At 36.5% G+C, this 20240-nt stretch overlaps 1 protein-coding gene across 6 annotated transcripts in view; it reads right to left on the bottom strand.

Moving 5' to 3' along the window:
- Nucleotides 1-20240, bottom strand: part of TBC1D22A (TBC1 domain family member 22A) — a 233223-nt gene that overhangs the window by 141868 nt on the left and 71115 nt on the right. For all 6 annotated transcript variants that reach the window (XM_088141641.1, XM_088141643.1, XM_088141642.1 and 3 more), the window contains exons 9-11: nt 16378-16484; nt 13685-13760; nt 6461-6588 (exon numbers count right to left, since the gene is read on the bottom strand). In XM_088141641.1, coding sequence (XP_087997767.1) covers nt 6461-6588; nt 13685-13760; nt 16378-16484 — 311 coding nt within the window. The remainder of the gene's footprint in view (nt 1-6460; nt 6589-13684; nt 13761-16377; nt 16485-20240) is intronic.

Genomic DNA, 20240 nt, shown 5'->3' with positions numbered 1-20240 from the left:
TTCCACTAGGGATCTGCCTGCAATGTGAGATTTGAGTGACAGGTGAGAAATCAAAGCTCCATGTGGATCCCCATATAGGAGAGGACAATCCCGAGTCCGTCAGATTGGTCCGAGAAATCCTCCCTGCGGGTTGTGGTTAGCCAGTTTGGCTGTCAGAAACCGCGGGTGGGAGGGCATTGGTGCCTCGAGTGGGGGAAAAGGCCCCGGCCCGAGAAATCCCTGGAAAGAGAGGGCATTTGAATGCCTCGAACGCAACTGTTGTAAGTGGCTCGTAGAAATCTCCTGGGGATCATGAGTATTGGCCTGAGAGAGGGGGAGGGTTTTTTTTTTTTTTTTGACTTGCTTAGTCTGGATCTTGCCAGTCTTTAAACAGCCAGTGCCTGCTGGTAGACTGGGGTATTTTAATTTCTGGAATGGTGCCTTTAAATGACCAGCGTCTGCTGGCAGGCTGTCACAGCCGAGGAAGAGACCAGATCTGGGCAAAAGACAACTCCTCCCCCGGTGGCCAATAGTAACAGTCACAATGGGAAATAAAATTACCTGCCTGTCCAAAAGTCAGAGCCTAAGTGTAGGAATTAAGAATTTATGTACCCCCTTAGATTGTGTCTTGTCTCACTGGAATATCCTAAAACTGAAGACCTTTTGTAACTCCTTTTGGCCAATGTATTTCTTGGGATTCAGGCAACTTCCCTGGTGGCGGGGGGGGGGGGGCTGAATCTGGAAGTTTTAACTGATTTGTCTAATCTTTGGCCACGGAGGGGAAGACAGAAGAGGAACTTTACACCAGCTTTTTTTCTTCAACCTCCTTTTGAGAACTCCCCCCCCCCCACCATTTCAACCATTGAGGGATATAGTTGAACGTGCCAGTCCATCCCACACCGGGGTGGGTCAGTTTTATGGCCCCTCTGTCTCTGCAACATCTACAGTGGCACCCCTCTGGCAAGTTCCTTTGGAGGATAATTTAGTTTTTGTACAGTGATCTTTTTAATGTGGTAAATTTGTGTTGTTATGTGTGGTGGGAAAACAAACAAGTTACATGGCCCCAGGATGGGCCTAATGACTACTTCCAGTGCCATGCTTTATGTGAATATGTAAATACTGAAAATGGAATAGCAAAGGGGGTATTGACTAAGAAGTGGGCTGGACAGAGAGAGTGGCTTTCTTATCCAAATTATGGACCCAGTAATCAGAGGATGGCCAGTTGTGTACAGGTAGTCGCAGCCACTGCTATTTTGGTGCAGGAGAGCAGAAAGCTAACATTTGGGGGAGCTTTAATTGTAAGCACCCCTCACCAGGTCAGGGCTATTCTGCATCAGAAGGCGGGGAGGTGGCTGACTGACTCAAGAGTCCTAAAGTATGAAGCCATTTTGATGAAAAAAGGACTACAGATCCAAATGTGAACCCAGCCCAGTTCTTAGCCAATGAACATGAAAAATGAAAGGGAACTAGAACACTACACAATGACAAGTATAAACAATTCCATAATCTCTTCACTTCCTCTCATTTAACCAATATAAAACTCTTCATCCCATAACCCATCTCTTAACAATAAGTAACCTCTTCTCTCATCCAATTCTCAGGAAAAAGTCCAACCAGAGCTCTAAAATATTAACATTAGTTAACATATATAACATTCAACTTTCCACATCTCCACTCTTAGCTAAAACAAAATCCCATTTAAAAGACATAAAATGGCCCCAATATCCCAAAATAAACAAAATAAAATGTTTAACATAACAAAAGAAGACAATTTCTTCTTTACAAAAGACAAGCTCAAATACATAATTTTTTTTTACCCTGAATAACAACTTATGCCATTCAGATAAACATCCCATATCTCAACTCTCAACTATAAGGAAATCCATAAAAGACTAAAATATACCATAACAAAGAGAAATAGTTTCTCCTTTAAAAAAAACAAGATCAAACTTCCTTACATTAACTAAAAGAACAATTAAATACAAAACCAATTTGAGTTCTATAAAATTAAGTTACATAAAATAACAATAAAGGAAAGAACTTAAACACCTTATTAACTATAAACAAATCCAGTATACTTTATTTTTTTCCCAGTTAAGATATTTGCAAATCCAAAAAGAACCAGCCAGAATAACAATATGTCCCATTTTATCCCAAATAAACCGATTTTATATTCCTTTTTTCTTCTATACAGAACTATCTTTCTTTGTAATCCATTCAAAAGGTAGTTGACTTTGTTGGAACTTTCTTCAGTACTTTAAACAATCTCTCTTGTGACTCCAACAAAAAGAAATTATTCTAATTGCTCTCTGGGATTATCATTTTTATTTCTTTCTTGATTTTCAAATTCTCATCCAGTTTTCTCTTTATGTCTGATGAAATGTTCTTATTCATATTTTCATTCATGTTTTCCTTCGGTAAGTTTTGCTGCGTATCTTGTTCTATAACATCTTCTGAGAACAGATTATTCTCAGAAAAACACAACATAGTTGATATAATTGTTTCAATATCCCAATGCAGTTCCTCAAAGATATCTCTAAACGCCATTTTAAATTACTTGTCTTATTATGTCTTCAGTCTCAAAAACAATTTATCTTTCCCATAAGCATGTAATTGTTCTTTAAAAGTAATTTCAGAGTCTTAATATTCAAAGTCCAATTTCCAACACTTTCTGAGCCCTTAATTCATTTAAATCTTTTAAAGCCAAAACCTCATCTTGCTTCTTGCTGCTTAAGTTTTTAAAATTTATAAAAATAAATCTTCATAGTCTTATATTAAGGATTGAAGGCACTCACCAGCCGTTTCCAGCCTTGCCACTTTGCATATGTCTAACTTCTTTGAAACAGTTAATAAGCAATTAGAAGGTAGTTAGCAAGGGAGGTGTATGAACTCAGTGTCCTCTTAAAAAGGCTCCCTTTGCGGCTTCAGCAATTGTGGAGAATTCCCCCGTCTCCCAATTTCCCTCCCCCCTCCCCACCTGAGATCGCTGTCTTGCGGTCTCTCTGTGAGGAAAAGGAACAATCGTAAGAAGAAACGGCTTGGGTAATCTCGCCATCTCTTTTATCTAGAGAGGCTCGTAGGATAACTGCAAAGATTTGGAGGGAATACAGTGGTACCTCGGGATACGAACTTAATCCGTTCCGTGACTCTGGGCGTATCCCGAGTTAGTTGTAACCCGACGCAAATTTCCCCATAGGGTTCAATGTAAATCCGGTTAATCCGTTCCGCCCTCCGAATTTGGTCGCACCCCGAAGCAAATTTTCCCATGAGGTTCAATGTAATTACCGTTAATCCGTTCTGGCGTCCGCGGACCACGCGTCAGGGGTGGGAAAACAGCTGGGCGCCGCACCGTGCAGTGGGAAAACGGCTGGGCGCCGCGCCGCGCGGTGGGAAAACGGCCAGGCGCCGTGCCGCGCGGCAGGAAAATGGCCATGGACCACGTGTCAGGGGCGGAAAAATGACCGTACCCCGAGGCGGAGTTCGCACATCGAGGTAAATTTTTGCGGCCGGAGCTGGTCGTAACCCAAAAAGTTCGTTAGTAGAGGCGTTCGTATCCCGAGGTACCACTGTACTTCGTTGCAATGTTTTGTGCCTAGATCAAGCACAGTGGATGCAGAGGGCTCATTAAAGTAAGCTCCCCACCTAAACACATCTGTATCAGTTGTGAGTAAATACATCCAGAAGCAAAACTAACATTTCTGATAAAATTGCATAAAATCAGTCACCAGTGGAGGGATTTTTTTGAGTTGGGCAGAATTGAGAGGAAGTGATGTTTTATAACTGCACCAGAGAAGTGGAACAGAAGTACCACACCGGTAGATGGTAGACCTGAAGGTGGGTGAAGCAAACAACCGAAACCACAGTTGTCATATAGTTCAGTAATTAAAGAATATGGGCTCAGTCTCTTGATAAACAGAAAAAAAGAGCCAGTGAGAACTGGACAGTATAAGAGTCCATCAACAACGGAGCTATTGATAATAGGGTTGGAGAATGCCTTGTATAGTACAAAGGAACTTGATGCAGTTGGAGCTGGAATTAGAGAGGTTCTTTATCCCTTTCTATTTCTTTTTGCTCTGCTTAAAACAAACAGGGAAGGAGTCTTTGAAAGTTTTGAACTCTCAATGAGCAATTTCCTCAATGCTGGTAATGGAATAGACTACAACAGAATACGCATTGTGGGTGACAGAAAATCTGGTTGATCTCTCAAAGAAATGAGATTCAGACAGCAACCCAGAAGTCAAGAACTGAATATTGGCTTCTTCTGTATGTTCTGTATGTTTCCTATGGACCTCATGCTACATGATTTTGGGCAATGACTTTGACTGGCAAGGGAAGGAGAAAATGCTGGAGGGTAGGAACAATTGTGAGCAATGTCAAAAGTGTGACAGGAAAGACTGTAATCATTTTCAGAATCTTAGCAAAAAAGAAAATGGATAATAGATTCACACCCGTGCACAGACACATTCTTTTCCTAAGTTTATTTGTATATTCCTCATTGCAGAAGAACAGCAAAAATAAAGGATATTTCTACTAACTTTTTTGGCTGTTGGCTAAAGGGGTGTGGTTTTTCAAGAGCACAGAAATGCATAGTTGCATAATTATACATAACTATGTTCCAAATTCTGTTCTACATTTTCCATGTCTTTAGCTGCTGAATGTTTTTAATTGGCAATTTAAAACTGAGATTTTTATTCCAGAGTTCACCTTTCAACTATTTTGCGCCTTTAAATCAGACTTGCAGTTGACTTAACTGGAAAATTGCATTTATTTTCATCTTACATTAATCCATAGTTACTATGTCTCTAACAAAATAAATGAAATTAAGCTTATACCCCTTCAAAGCTTAAACTTGAGAAAATATCTATCTTTTACACTAATAGATATTTAACAAATGAAAAATAAAGTTGTACAAACCCAGACTAGTAGTTCAGATACACCCCAAAAGCCATATATTTTCAAAGGTTTGGAAAAGAAGTCTTTGTTATTATTCACTTGTTTTTTACTACTGAAAAGAAGTGCAGCATTTGTCAAAGTCATGAAAATTTAATCTTTGTGTAACTGAATTTTCCTGTACTTCCATCTAGAAAGATTATCTTTAGAGGCTGTTCTTCAGGTCAGCCTGTCAAATGGATGGGGATTTGTAGTTTTTTTAAAAAAAACAAGGCTCGCCTTGGTTGTGGAATACTGTGGGGTTTACTGTGTCACCCTGAATTGCACTGGGCACTTACAATATGAACATTTCTGTCCAACTTGTTTATTTTTCCAGTTTCAAAAAGATCAGTGCTTTTTAGAAGTTGGATACTATTATTTCCTTTGCTGGTTTTACTCTAATTTTTTTTAAAAATAGAATATGTTTTTACATCTTGTTGTTACATCATGTTGCATTTTTACATTTTTTTAATGTATCTACCAGCTGGAAATAGGAAAAAAAATGGTGGTATAAAATCATTGTAAATAAACAGCCAAAATTTAAGAAATGATAAGAACCTTCCCCAATATTAATTTGCCTATGCACATCACTTCTTGAAACCAAATTGTAATGGTACTTATTTTGTGGAATTCTTTTCTGAAAGTGAGAAGAAATCTGCAAGAGTTCTTCACTGGTGACTTTCAGATGGCAAGTTGATGACATTTATTTCAAAGGGCATGAACTATAAAATTAAGTTCTCCCCCATTAAACTTTCATGCTGCTACTATTATTTTCTATGCATGTGTCTTCATGCTTTTTTATTAATTTTATATGGCTGTTTAGTGCTTTTGTATTTTTGGTGGCTAGAAGAATATCTGCCAAGGGAACTGGAAGATGTGCTAAGAGCTTTAGTTTAAAAAAAATAATAAGTTGAACAGGAATTTCTGTAGGCATTCTTTTGAATATATACATTTCCTGTATCCAGCTAAGCAAGAGTCTGTACAATAAAGTGAAAGCTGCCAGGAAACTAACATACATACATATCAGTTTTAAGAAATAAGACATTATCTCTTGGTGCCACTGACACAAGGAACCTGAGCAAAACTAATGGCTCTTTTTTTAACAAGTTATCAGCTAGGTTCTGATGATGGGGCAGAGAAGCCAGAGGCTGATCTAAAACCATAACATGTGACTGCTTGTAAAATGCACATTTTAAGGCTTCACTAAAGATAGGGCTGAAAATTACAAGTCAAGGCCTAAAGGTTATTGTTCTATATTTTTCCCTTGCAATCTATAGTTTGATCTGGTAGTTATAACATATTAAGCCGATCCTTAGCCGCAATATCATAAATGTAAAATAATTTTGAAATATACTATTCTATCAAATACAGATAATTGTAGATAACTATGTTGGTCAATTTTGATTTCAAAATTAAAATTCCTACAAATCAAATATCCCAAGCACCCAAAATATCAGTACAAATCAGTCAGGTTAAAATTAGTATAGGCAGGAGGAATCATGTTTCAAAACAGCATGGGGTGCTAAAATGCGGGCTTAAAGCAGTGGTTCACCTGGTATGTATCCCAAAGCCTTATGGTACACTGCAGGGGGACTTCTCTCATCAACAAGTTATTCATCCAGCGGAAGGCAAACTGAAGGTATTTTACTTCATGTTGTTCTATGTGTTTATGTACTTGTTCTGAAAGAGAAAAGAATAGAAATAAACTACTGATGAGATTTATATAACCCTAGCAAACTTGCAATCACATATATCTTCCCCACATATACCCCAAATATGGTTCAGAAGATCCTCCATCCCTCAGAAATTGTTCCGGAATGTAATCAAGAGATAGGATTTTAAGAATCTGTTCTGGTAATAGACAAGGGTCCACTAATGCAACATTAATGTATTACTAAAATCTAATTAATAAATGCACATACACACAATTATGTACAAGTCATATCAAACTTTAACAGGATTGTGTAGGAATTATAAATCTTCAGACAAATAGCTGTCCAGGCTTTTTATTATTAGATTTTTTACCCCACCTTTTATTTATTTATATATATAGTCAACTCAAGGCAGCAAACATAATACTCCTGCCTCCTGTTTTCACCACAACAACAACCCTGTGAGTTGGGTTGGGCTGAGAGAGAGAAGCTGGCCCAAAGTCACCCAGCTGGTTTTCATGCTGAAGGGAGACTTACAGCCTCCTGGTTTTAGGCCAGAACCTTAACCACTACACCAAACTGGTTCTCAACCCTTATTTGAAAACCTCCAATAACAGAGCACCCACAACTCCAGGAGGCAAGCTGTTCCATTGCTTAATAGCTCTCACAATCAAGAAAGTCCTGCTTATTTCATGTTTGGGTCTCTCTCTCTCTCTTTCTCTCTCTCTTTGTAAAGCTTCCATCCATTGGTTCTTGTTCTACCCTCAGGATTCTCTATGGAGAATAAATCAACACCCTTTTCTCTGTGATAGCACTGGCTAAACAAATTTTTCCATGATTTGCTTACATTGCATACAAACTGGGATCTATGGTTAGTTCCCATTCTATAAAGTCCAAATTACAATACATGGTTTGTTCTTGGCATTTGCTCTACAACTGAACTGTAGCCTTTCCCTCTTAGTGCTATTAACAAAAAGGTACCATTGTTTCTGCAAAGTGTTTTCACAATACACAGGCAGCATAATAAACGTATATGCTAGCATTACATATACAGGTAGTAAAGCATGAAGTCATGTGACCGTATCCCTCAGCAATGACAATCCTGCAGTCCCAGCTGCTATCGTAACCTCAGGACCACACAGGTTGTTAAGCAGGAAGAGGCGGATGTCCCAGGCAAGGAGCATGGGGAGACCTTCCCTGCTGGCTTCCCCACTGACTTTGCTTGTGGGAAGCCAGCAGTGAAGGTCGCAAATGGTGATCACCTGACCGTGGGATGCTGCAACCATCATAAGTGTGAGACAGTTGTCAAGCGCCCAAATCACAATCACATGACTGCATTGTAAGTACCACTCATTCAGCACCATCGTAACTTTGAACAGTTGTTGAATGAGTGTTCGTAACTTGAGGGCAAACTGTAGACAGCAAATTATAGTTGTTTATCTGCCCAGAAGTAATTGATAACCCTATACTTAACTTCACTGGTTTCTAAATTTTGAACTTTCAAACTACTACTCAAAGCAAAAGTTCATCACTGAACGTCTTCGTTACACATGGTGCATTTGTGGTACAAGACATTTCCCTTCTCTAAGAAAAGTCATCAATAAGGATCAAATATTACAGACTTATACATTTACTATATCACTTTAAATTTAAAAGTTACTTTAAGTTAATTAAAGCATTACTCATGGTTGCATGAAGCAAAGAGACATAGACAGTAACTTCCACATATTTATGTAACAATTATTGGAAAACCCTGTGCATAATGAAACCTGCAAACAGGCAAGTGTTTCAAACTCTTTTCAAAACAAAACAAAACAGAAAAACATATTGAACTTCCCATCGGCTTTTCTTTATTACTTCTTAACATACTGAAAAATGGACAACTAAATACAAAGCTTTAGTTGTCATTTATTTGATAATATATGAACAGACAAAAGAAAATGCATAGGCTGAAAAGATTCATTCCTCTTTTTTCATAAGTAATTGTGAGCAGATGTTATTTCACTGATAAAGGTAATTTGGCTGGCAATAATTCTAAATTTAAATTTTCCATTTCATTGAAAGTAAGCATGCAGATGTAATAAATGACTCGGCAGATGTAATTATTGCCATCTTTCAGACTTAGAATTTTTCCGAAGATACTTATGCAGCAGTTTGCAATAATAAAATTATGCTAAATCTTCAAGAAATAATAGCTCTTGTATCAAAATGAAGGAACATAAGTGATTTTATTTTAACAGTCTTTTCAGCATTTTTATATCTTACATAAAGCTATTGAAAATGCTGTTTGAAACAGGGCCTCCATTTTTTAAAAGGCTGGTTAGAAACACATATTTTATATCAATAATTTACTGTGTTTGGGTTTAATAGGTAACGTGTTTGTGCAACTGCATGATGTGTTTTTACAAACAATTAAAACAATGGCTCCATAGTTTATCCTGAAATAGACTACATAGGGGGAAAAGCATAATATTTAGTTAAAATGATATCTTACTTACAGATACTAAGAATTTTTTTATTCACTAGATCAAATACTTCTGATATAAAGTGTTGCCTGGAGTTAGAACTTAACAACTTTGGCACAGTGTGTGTGTGTGTGTGTGTGTGTGTGTGTGTCCAAGCTGACTGCCTCTCCTGGAGCCTCCTAAAGTAAGACTGAAGCCCTCATTCCTGCAATCATCTTGAACGGGTTTCATCTGTCCTACGCCTTTCCCAGTGGTCAAGGAATGGACTAACCAAGCTACCTGAAGTGGGAAAAACAACTCCAAATGCTTCCAGCAACATTTCAAAATGCTTCTCCCAGAAGCATTTGAATTGCTGTATTTATTTTATATTTTATTCTACTGCCCGGGAACATAAATAACTATAAAACCAATATAGTGTAGGACAATAGCTTTTAACCCACGCATCTCCATCTGGTATGTAGAAAAATGTCTTTTGCATTTAGCAGGATAGCATGAAAAACCAAGCTTCAATGATCATCTGTAGCTTTATAAGGTTAGCTAATGCTCAGTTCTGAAAATGCTGCAAAAATGCTTAGGCTATATTCAAGGGGTGAATCGGCCTTATATTTAACAACTTGCTTGGTAGCCTTAGGTGATCAGAAATTCCACAGCGAACAGCACATAGCAGAAAAGTGATAGATTGTCCCATTGCTCCTTTATCAATCCAGTTGGTTTCTGTGCCACCATGTAGAAATATCCAGCGTATAAATGCAGTAAGTTGAAAGAGTTAGGATAGGTCACTCTATTCCTCCCCAAACCTCCCTCAGGTTTCACTTAGTAACGCTCGTTATGTGATCTATATTCAACATATGTTCTTGGTAGAATGGAATATATTTTTTTTATTAAACAATAATAGTTCTTGTTAACAAAAAGATCAGAGATGCTGGTATAGAATTGTGTACAAGTGATGGGCCACAGTAATCAAAATGATAAATAAATAAAGGATTAATACATGAAATTATTATATCATTTCAAAATCAAATAATGAACTTTATATTGAACTTCCCTAGAACACCAAGTTAATTTCAATTGATACATATAATTTTACTGCCTGAACAAAAAGGCACTACATCACTAAACTCCATAAATCAGACAGGAAAATCAAACAGTACAAGCTTTGCAAAAAGGGATTGCTATTTTATTCCAGGAACTGAACTTGATCATGTTCAGTAAAACTGAGCTTTCGGATCAGCAAGCTTTAATACACCTTAGAAAAGTAATTAAAATTGTTTATCTTGTAACACTTTGTATACAATTTAAAACAGCTTTGCTTATAAATATTGTAATGCAACAAATCCTTTGAAATTGAAATCTTAATCCACTAAAATAAAAAACAATTATTTCAGAAAATGACAGCAGATCATTATAACAGTAGTGCATTTTACAGTGGTCCTGTAAAATGTATGACAGGGGGAAAAAACCCTAACAGGCATTTTAATAAATTTATGGACATTATGCTCTTTATAATTATATTTGGAAATCAGAAATCAAAAGCTCCAGAACCTCCAATCCTGTGTAAATAACCCTTCTAAAAATCTCTGGTCACAGTTTCAAAATGTTATTCTTTTATATACAGCTGAAATGGTAAGGAAAAGGGAAGAAGTAGAGATATTAAACCCAGATTAATGACACTTCTATGTAAAATTCTGTTGACAACATTTTTAGACAATATGTTTATATTAACATTAAAATAATTAAATGTTATTTAATTTTTCAAGTGCTCTTTCATCACAATGAGGCCAAGTTTGGTGTAGTGGTGAAGGTGCTGACCTAGAAACCAGGAGATGGTGAGTTCTAGGCCTCCCTTAGGCTTGAAAGCCAGCTAGCTGGGTGACTTTGGGCCAGTCACTCTCTCTCAGCCCAACCCAGTTCACAGGGTTGTTGTTGTGGGGAAAACAGCAGGCAGGAAGATTAAGTATGTTCACCACTCCAAGTTGACAGACATACAGACACACACACACACACTTTATATATAAAATATAAAAGGGATAAAAATATAATAATAATAATAATAATAATAATAATAATAATAATAATAATAATAAAAAATAACCATCAGCATTGACAAAATGACCATCAGTCAATTGCAAATGGCAGGTTTACTTGGAACAGCTTACATCCCACGGCGATACCTTTAACACCATCAAACAACAACATCTGCCTACCCCAGGTCCTTGGGAAGGACTCGATAGGGGGATGAAAACACCAAATCCAGTCTGAACATCTGGCTGATGGTGCAACCAACCATAATAATAGTGGGTGTCCTTCCATTTGGAGAAGGGACTAATTGGCATGCCAGGTATTTCTTTGTAGCCCATGAGGATTTTTAATTTATCAGTGTGGCTCTTTCCCCTCTACAAATTGTGCAGGCCTGCTTTGAAGTGATTTTCATTAGCATTCAGTTTTAATTAATTAAAGTTTTTAATAACCAGTCAGTAGATGGTGATAACAGTACACATTTGCTGTCCCATTTACACCCTACTCTTCACTTGTATCAAGCCTTACTATCCAGTTATATGGCTAACATCTATAATATCTGTATATTTCACCGACCGTTTTACAGAGCAAAAGATCATTTTTCTTTCTTGTTTGGTGATTCTTGGTTTAATCCAGATTTTACATGGAGACTGAACTCCAGTCACAGCTCTGACTTAGGCCCCAACAGGTGAGAGAACCAGGAAGGATCCTGGCCTCTTGTTTTGGCCTGTGGCTAAGAGCATAACAAGGTACGATAAAGTCAGAAAATTGTATCATCTAACTTAATTTTATCTATAGTGACTAACAGTGACCTTTCAAGGTTTTAGGCAAGCTCTTTCTCATTATACTTGGAAATATCAAGGATTAAACCTTGATGTTGGATGAAAACATGTGCTCTATCCCAAGCCATGGTCTTTCTGTGCAAGAGAAGAAGGAAAGAAAGATAGCTCTGTTCATCTGAACAGAAATTATGCTTTTCTTTTTTTTAAAAAAAAAGAGCTATCTGAGAGAATTACTTACTGGAAAGTTATTTATGTACAAATTCCATTTGACCTTATAAACAACTGGATATAATGAATCGCTTCATATGAGGATAACCATTGATAAAATGTATGTGAGGATTTAAGCAAATTATACAGTATCAAATATCACTATTTAGAAAGTCCAGTCACATATAGGAAAAACAAAAAGTTGCCATGGTATGTGTTGGTGCAACTAAGCTTACACTGTACATAATGGAACCATACAAGTGATCTTCTCAAGAAGCTTATCCTGTATTAACCTATTTGAGGAACAGCATTTCTTGGCACACACACCAATAACTGACAGGCAGTGTCACAAATATATGCTTAGTTCTGCTTGGCATCATTTTGCTCATTAATTTCACAAACTACCAAGAGAATATGTTCAGAACAGGGAAGCGCTATCTCTTGAATTTCATTTAATTAAACTTTGCTTTAGCAATATGACAGTCAGCATTTCATGATGGGAATTGTTTTAAGAATGAAGGCAGAAAATGTTTCAAAATGGGCCTGCTAAACATGTGAAAGCATTATCTAAACCTACCTTGCACCCCTTGTAATTTATCTCTAGTATTAAAAATGTTATTTACAAAGTTGGTAATTAATTGGATTCCACTGAGAAATTATTCACAGGTTCCTTATAGCAAGGCAGTACACAAAGAAACAAGCCATAGTATCAAAGGACAGCTATATTTTTTTTAAAAAAAACTCAAATTACTACAACCATTGAGCTTAATGCACAGTGAATGCTGGCTGCCTTTTGTAAGCAGACATTAGTCTGCAGTAAAGTGATTGGCATTGAATGTTGATTACATTACTTAATAAAATGTAATGGAAGTAGCTAGTGCTCGGGTAGCTTTTGTTCAAGAGATACACTGCAGTAAGTTTGCAAAAGCCCCTGTGCCACACAATGATTGAAGATAACACCTAACTTATGAAAAGCTGCATTCCAGGGAGGGCAAGATGTTGCATTGACATTTGCAAGGTAGACCCCCTTAGTTGAACTTAGTTTTTGCATCATGGGGTGGAAATCAATGAGCAGAATTCCTGTCTCCTATTCTACAACTGCATGCCTTGCCCCCTTTAGAGGACCTTCGTTCTTGGAGCAGTTAAAAAAAAAAAATCACATAATTTTTTTTCAAACCAGATGCCTGGTTCAAAGTTTCATCTCGGTACCACCCATTATAAGAAATACAGAAGGCTCTCCAATATCCCATCAATATCACTAACACTTCTTTAAGGAAGGTTTTTACATCTCTTCACTTTCAAACCATGCCCGCCAGATACCTCTGCCCTTGCAGTGTCAGCCAAGGGAAGGGCACCATCCATTACATCCTCAATTCCCTATCTATGATGAAATTAGGGGGAAACTACTGGTGATAAACAAACTGAAGGGGTCAGTTGTTATTTTTTTCCTTTTTTTTTCTTTTTATTACTAATTTTCTTTTTTTCTTCTGTATAAGGTTGTCATGACCCGTGGTCACAACAATAAATTGATTGATTGATTGATTGATTGATTGATTGACTGACTGACTGATTGATTGATTAGCAAGATACTGCTCAAACTTTTAACACTCTCCAAGAGGATACATTTCAAGTCCCCCTTAGTTTTAAAGCTTACCATCAATCCGACTAACAAGCTCTTCTAGCATTGTCACTTTCTTCTGAATACCTGGTTGAGCAAAGGTATAGTTATCCTAGGGAGACAAAAACATTTTAAAAATTACCTGTTGACCAAGAGATATGAAAAAGATGCTTCAAAAAATGAATGCAGATCTAGCTAAATGAATAATGCATTTCTAGATACCATCTCCTTTCAGTTTATCTCACCTTTGCTAAACGACTAACAACAAAATAATAAAGTTATCAAGAGAAATATTTGTATTAATTATAACCACTTGGCTGCTTTTAAGACCTGTCATTCAACAGAAGGACATTCTGACCTATTTAAGTTAGATACAGTGGTGCCTCGGGTCACGAACGCTTCTGTTCACGAACTTTTCGGTTCACGAACAGCTCCGGTCGCAAAATTTTGCCTCCTTTCGCAAATGCCGGATCAGGTTATGGACAGGATCCACGGCCATTTTCCCTCCCGTGACACATGGTCGCGGCTTCCTGTAGGGAGGGAGACTCTCCCTCCAAGCAATATCCACCTCCCCATCCGCCTTCCTGTTCTCCACGCCAGAAGTCGCGTTGAGCAAGGTTAGCTTTCTCTCTCTTCGTGCTGTACTTTGTGTCATATTTTTGCAGTTTAAAAAAAAAAATACATATGGTTCAGAACGGATTAACTGTAATTATGTTGAACCTTATGGGGAAATTTGATTCAGGACGCGATCAAAAATCGGTTGGCGACCAAATTCGGAGGGGTCAGAACAGATTAACCATATTTACACTGAACCTTATGGGAAAATTTGATTCGGTTCACGACCAATTTGGTTCGCGACCAGAGTCACGGAACGAATTAAGTTCGTGAACCGAGGTACCACTGTACCTTTTCTCTAATTGGTGCATCATCAACAACAGAAAAATAGATGTTAGGAGTTATACCAACTGAGAGCAAATAAAAACATCAGAAAGCAGAATTAGGGAGAGTGTAGAAAAAAATTATCGGTATGTTATGTTCATTATTAAGGTGTCAATCCTTATTTCAGCAAAAGATTGACATAACATCAATTGAGAAATTGTCAAGAGAACATTCTTTACAGTAAAGCCAACAATATATTCCCAAATCTTGGAAACAGTTACCTATTCCATACCACAATTCCTGTTAAAAAAGAAATGCATTGTAAAAAGTCAGCTTTCTTTAACAACATATCTGTCTTCATAATAATTCTAGGTATGACATGGCAAAATATTCTGAAAAACATTTTCTTTCCAGTTGGAACAGCTGAATATTTTTGTCCTCAGTGGAGGAATAATGCCTATGAAGAAAATGGTAGCTCAGATTCTATGTGGTGAGGTAATTGTATTCTGTGCTTTTAGGAAGAACTACACAATGTAGATTTTCCTTTCAATGCTTCAGAACAGAAGAATGCACGAGCCGTATTAAAGCTTTCAGTCCACTAACTGCTTTTCAAACCTGTCTTAAATCTTATTGGATACTACAGAACATGCTTTAAATATCAACCTCTTGACAAATAGGTATGTTTTATGGTGATTAAGAAACTACTGAAAGGAAGGGTAAGAAAAGCAAAGAGAACATTTTCACAAACAGCAGTAGTCACAAACAGAGAAAAGTGTATCTGCCAATAACAAAATGATTCTGGAAGTGAAGAAAGAGCAGTCAATGAGGCCATTGGGCCTCACAGGATCATAAAATGTGTTCACCAACTAATTTCTGCTTAAAAATAAAATGGGTGCTTTTTGCCCAGATCAAAATTGCCTTCTTCTATGCACTTCTGTCTACCTACATGGAAGTTATTGTTTTAGCCCATGTATATTCATGGCCATGATAAAGGAGGCTTAAAAAATAGGCCACTCAAAGGCTGCTTTCATGATATAAGCCTCCTGCATGCCAAGCATCACAATGCATTCTGTATGATGCCAGCTACGAGGTGGGATGATTGAAAATGCCCTTCTCATGCTTGCAGCTATTCCAAAAAAAATCTGTTAAAATGGGAAGCATGAATATAAGAAGTACTTAACTCTACTGATCTCATATGATATCAATTCACTGTGTTAGGTATGAATTCACAGCGAACAATGACCACTGGTCTCATCTTTGATTGAAATATATTTGTTGCAATTTCATGATGCACTGAGAAAAGGTACAGGGCAACCTTGAGTCTTTTAATTTTAATTCACTGTATCTGGGCTAAGCAATCTTTTAATTAATCCTGTTTCTGTTGACATTGCTTATATTAATTTATTATTTTGCAATATTTGCATTTCAGCTACTATTCAGTATTGCAATTTGTTTTAAACTTTTTAAAAAAAAACTAGCTTCTTTTTTAAAGAAAATACTGATATGCTGCCTTGTTTTGAAAGATGGCATATAAGTTCTTATCTACTAAAAATGCCTACTAATATGTGGTAAAACAGTCTTGTTTCAATCATAGAAGGGAACACTGAACTGATTTCTTTGCAAAAAAAAAAAAATCTTTTTAATGCATCTCAGAAATGACAATGGCCAGTTCATGATAAATTATCATTACCAGCAAGAATCAGGCAGGTAGCCCTTTACCAATAAATACAGTATCACCAACTGCTGCATCCTACTTATCAAATACCTGTTTTTCAACATCTCTAATATAGTTCCAAACCCAAATGCAAATGAAATATACCCAATGGTTAGAAAAGAGGGAATCAATTTACCTGAATGCCATCAAGCAGTTTGCTCATGCACCAGAAACTGTCTGCTTCAATATTCTGCAGAACCTCAGTAGAAAGACTGGACACATCAAAATTTTCCAAATCTTCTTCTGAAACAAAGAGAAGGCAAGAATGTCAATGAAATTTGGGGGACAAACACAAGATTTAACATACAAGATAGCATTGTAATTGAATTTAACCATGATCAACTGAAATATTTGGGAATGTGTTTTATTAGATATTAAAAATACCCAAGAGCTACTGTGAAAAATTGGAAGTACTTTGGCATACAAATACAAAATTTTGAAAAGATGGAAACTGTCTAGCGCAGGTTCCCTTTCCATTCCTCATCATGATTTCAACAGATCCCCAAGACTTCCATGGTTATTGATCTATGTTTACAAGATCCCAAAGGTGTCACCACCCCCAATAAAAGTGTGATTCATCCCCAAGGAGAGTTTAAGACAAAATGAGTGTCCAAAGAAATAAATTGGTTAATTTCATGGCTGCAGCAGGCAAAATCTATGATTGTTTAAGAGATTAATTGGTTATGAGCTCCAGGAACACTGAAAGTTCCAGTTTCATGTTCTAACTAAGATAACCCAGTAAAACAGCCTACTAGGAGAACAAGAAATCAGCTTTTTCTTTTAAGTACATTACTGTTCTTATAATTGTTGTGAAATTAAATAACAGCAAAAGAAGTCTTTATAATTAATGTTGATATATCACAAAAACTGGAAGGTAATTTTTGTTAAGTGATACTAGAATTTTGTCTTTCTTTCTAATAGTGATGGCAACATCAAAAAGTTCAAACTTGCCTTACTAGTCATTTCATTCATGCAGTACTACTTTTCTTCCAAATAATAAAAAAAAACCAGTACAATAAACTTTACTGAATTTAAATGGCTTAGGTAGCCTCAATCATCTAGATGTTAAATCATTATCACACATCAATTCTTGTACCAATGGAAATGATCGGTAAAGTCATTTTTCTTAGAATGAAGGATGCAATGCAATGTAGCAAAATTGTTTCCCAGCATTGTGTGTTTTGTGATCTCCGTATCAACAATCAAGCCACCTAAAGGTTTTGGGTTTCTTTTTCTCTCAGTATTATGTATATGGGACCCTAGCATTTGAAAATGCTAAAGTAGGAATACAATTCATAAACTTCAATAGAGTAGATCATTTTCAGCTGGACACAGGAAACCTAGTAGTAACTGCAAAATACTATGTGTCGTATTTTTCATTAAAGAAAAATACAATTTCATTTTTCATGGCCATAGTAGAACAATCGCTTCTTAGACTCCATTTTAATTTATTTCATTGAAACATACTGAACATACCATTTTTCATGGAATATGGTGAAATAGATCAGCAAGAAGTTTAAAAATTACTCAAGAGATTCTGGTTTGCAAATCTAGAGACTTCAGCATCTGTACTAGGATGTCTTTTCTAGAAATGAGATATTAAACTTTATCAATGTTTCATCTGACTCAATAGGGGTTTGATGTCTTCATGTGCTACAAACCCACATACAATGAGCAACCACCAAGTTTAGAAATGCCATTAGCTGTTTCTATGTATAGTTACTGACATGACTTTCCAGGGTTGTTGTTGGGGGGCAAAAATGGAGGAGAAAATGTTATGTATGTCACCTTGAGCTCCTCCAGGAAAGATGTGACACAAATCTAACAAATGTAAAGATAATTACAATACAGAGGACAATTACAGTAAATTGCCTAGAATAGGTCATAAAGGGTCCATTTGAAAAAGCTAACAGAACAGGGAACAACAGAGCATTTAACATGGGAAGTTTATGTACAGTATAATCTTATTGGAAAGCAACACTTTTAAGAACTGCTGAGGATCTTAAATGGCTCCAAGGTAAGAATAAATAGTATGTCATTTTTCTTCCTCTATCAGGTGAGGAACAACATACATCATCATCAATATCTACTGCCCCAAAATCCCCAATTACAATGTCTCAAAGCAATGTCTCTCTCATTTTCTCCAGCTTCCTGTGGCAGTTCTCATCATGCTCTCCATATAAGTGTAAAAGATACCAAAAGAGTTGCCTAAACAGCTGTGACATAAAAAAAGCAGCATGCTGATGCAAGGGGCTGCGGTTGCGGCAAGCACTGCCCTTCACTCTTGTTTATTCTTTCATAGCACATGATCCAATTCTTGTGAAAAGCCTCCTTGGAGCAAAGAGTAATTCACTGAGGAAGGCGAGAAGCCTGCTCCACAGGCAGCAGCAACACAACAAAATGAAAGTGGAATTACAGCTTAAGATGCCATATGCAAATGACAAAAGACAGGTCCAGCGATGATCTTTTGGTTTGCTTTTAAAAGCCATGAAATAGTACAGAACTTCTTTGTTCACTATCAAAAACAAAAAGAATGTTTTTCTCCTGATTTTTCAGGTATAAATGTTTACCAGACAAGTCCTTCTGTATGCACTGGAGCTTTCGAGACATAACACAAGTTATCCTTCTCTTTACCTTTCTTTGGATTTATCCGCAGACTCGTGACTCAGTGACCCTTTAAAATTGTTTTCAGATGAGCAGCAATATAGCTATTTGCAACGAAACAGAATCCTGTGGACCTTAAAGGCATTTTTAAAAAATTTACTTGACTTTTTCTACCATTGGGTATAAGATCTCTTGAGGGTTTACAATAAGTATTTATGTTTGTAAGATAATAATGGGTTACTTACCTTTTATATTATTTTCCTGTTGAACAAGGTTAGCTTTGAAAATTGCCAGTTACCAGAGAAGAGTTAAACAACTACAAATTTCTTATACACGTGTATGAACACATTCACATGAAACAAAACAGGAAACAGAATAAATACATTCGAGGAGAACAAGAAGGTTTTAATTCTGGGGTTCCCATGCTGGTCCCATTTCACAAAGCAAGTGTGTGTGTCTTCAGCATCATCTTTACCCTGGTTTTACCACAGCAGCTACCAAATTCTTAAGGTTTCCAGTTTTAAGCATCTTCAGATATTTAAATGCAACTTTGAATCAATTCCCCAGCTTAGTTGAAGAACATAGTATCAAACATTTTCAATAATTGGCAACCAATATTACAAGAAATAAAAATGATTCATTTCATTTAGAGATGCCAGAGCCACAGAAAAATCTTAAGAAGTGGAAAAGTATGCAAACAATGCTCTTTAAGAGGAATTTTATTTCTAGTTGTCATTTACTAAATGCCCTTGACCATCACTTGCCAATAGGCACTTCGACAGAGTTGCGGACTTTAAACTTATTCAGTTACTGGTACCTAGCTAATAGAAACACTTCTGGATAAATGAAAGTGAATTTAGAGAGTTCATTTATTATGAACAGGGAATCATAATTTGTATTTTAATTTTTCAGAATAAAATTCATAGCATGCAACAGAGTTCTTCATTAGCATAACCTAATTGCACTATGACTCATTATTCCACAAGTAACTGTTAATACTGCTCCTAGGACTATAAACATGTTTACAAAATTTGGAGGTAGAGTGGGGAAAAGAAATCAGTCAAGAATTACATTTTGTACCACCTTCAACTATTGAAATATTGCAATCCATCTGTACTGACTGCTATATAACAGGTAATAAAACTGAATGTTCAATTAAAATACTACAAAATTAAGATTTTGTGGTTGAAATCACTCTTACTGGTTATTTCTCAAAATGGTCTGGCTTCATTCCAATGAAAGAGTTAATTATTCCCCAGTCTGACAATATACAATGAAGCACTCTGTTATTGTACAAGTTGTGCTAATAGTTCTGTTATACCAAGTAGTTTGTTTTAAATACAGCTTACTATAATACACCCTTTTCTTCTTGTTTACTAAACATTACTTGTTAAC

The sequence above is a fragment of the Python bivittatus genome, unplaced genomic scaffold (assembly GCF_059951505.1).
Source record: "Python bivittatus isolate LINGU-HERP-01145 unplaced genomic scaffold, Pbiv_v1 ctg000330_np1212, whole genome shotgun sequence".
Taxonomy (NCBI): Eukaryota; Metazoa; Chordata; class Lepidosauria; order Squamata; family Pythonidae; genus Python; species Python bivittatus.
Note: the sequence above shows the minus strand (reverse complement) of the source record. Positions and strands in the feature narration are given on the sequence as shown.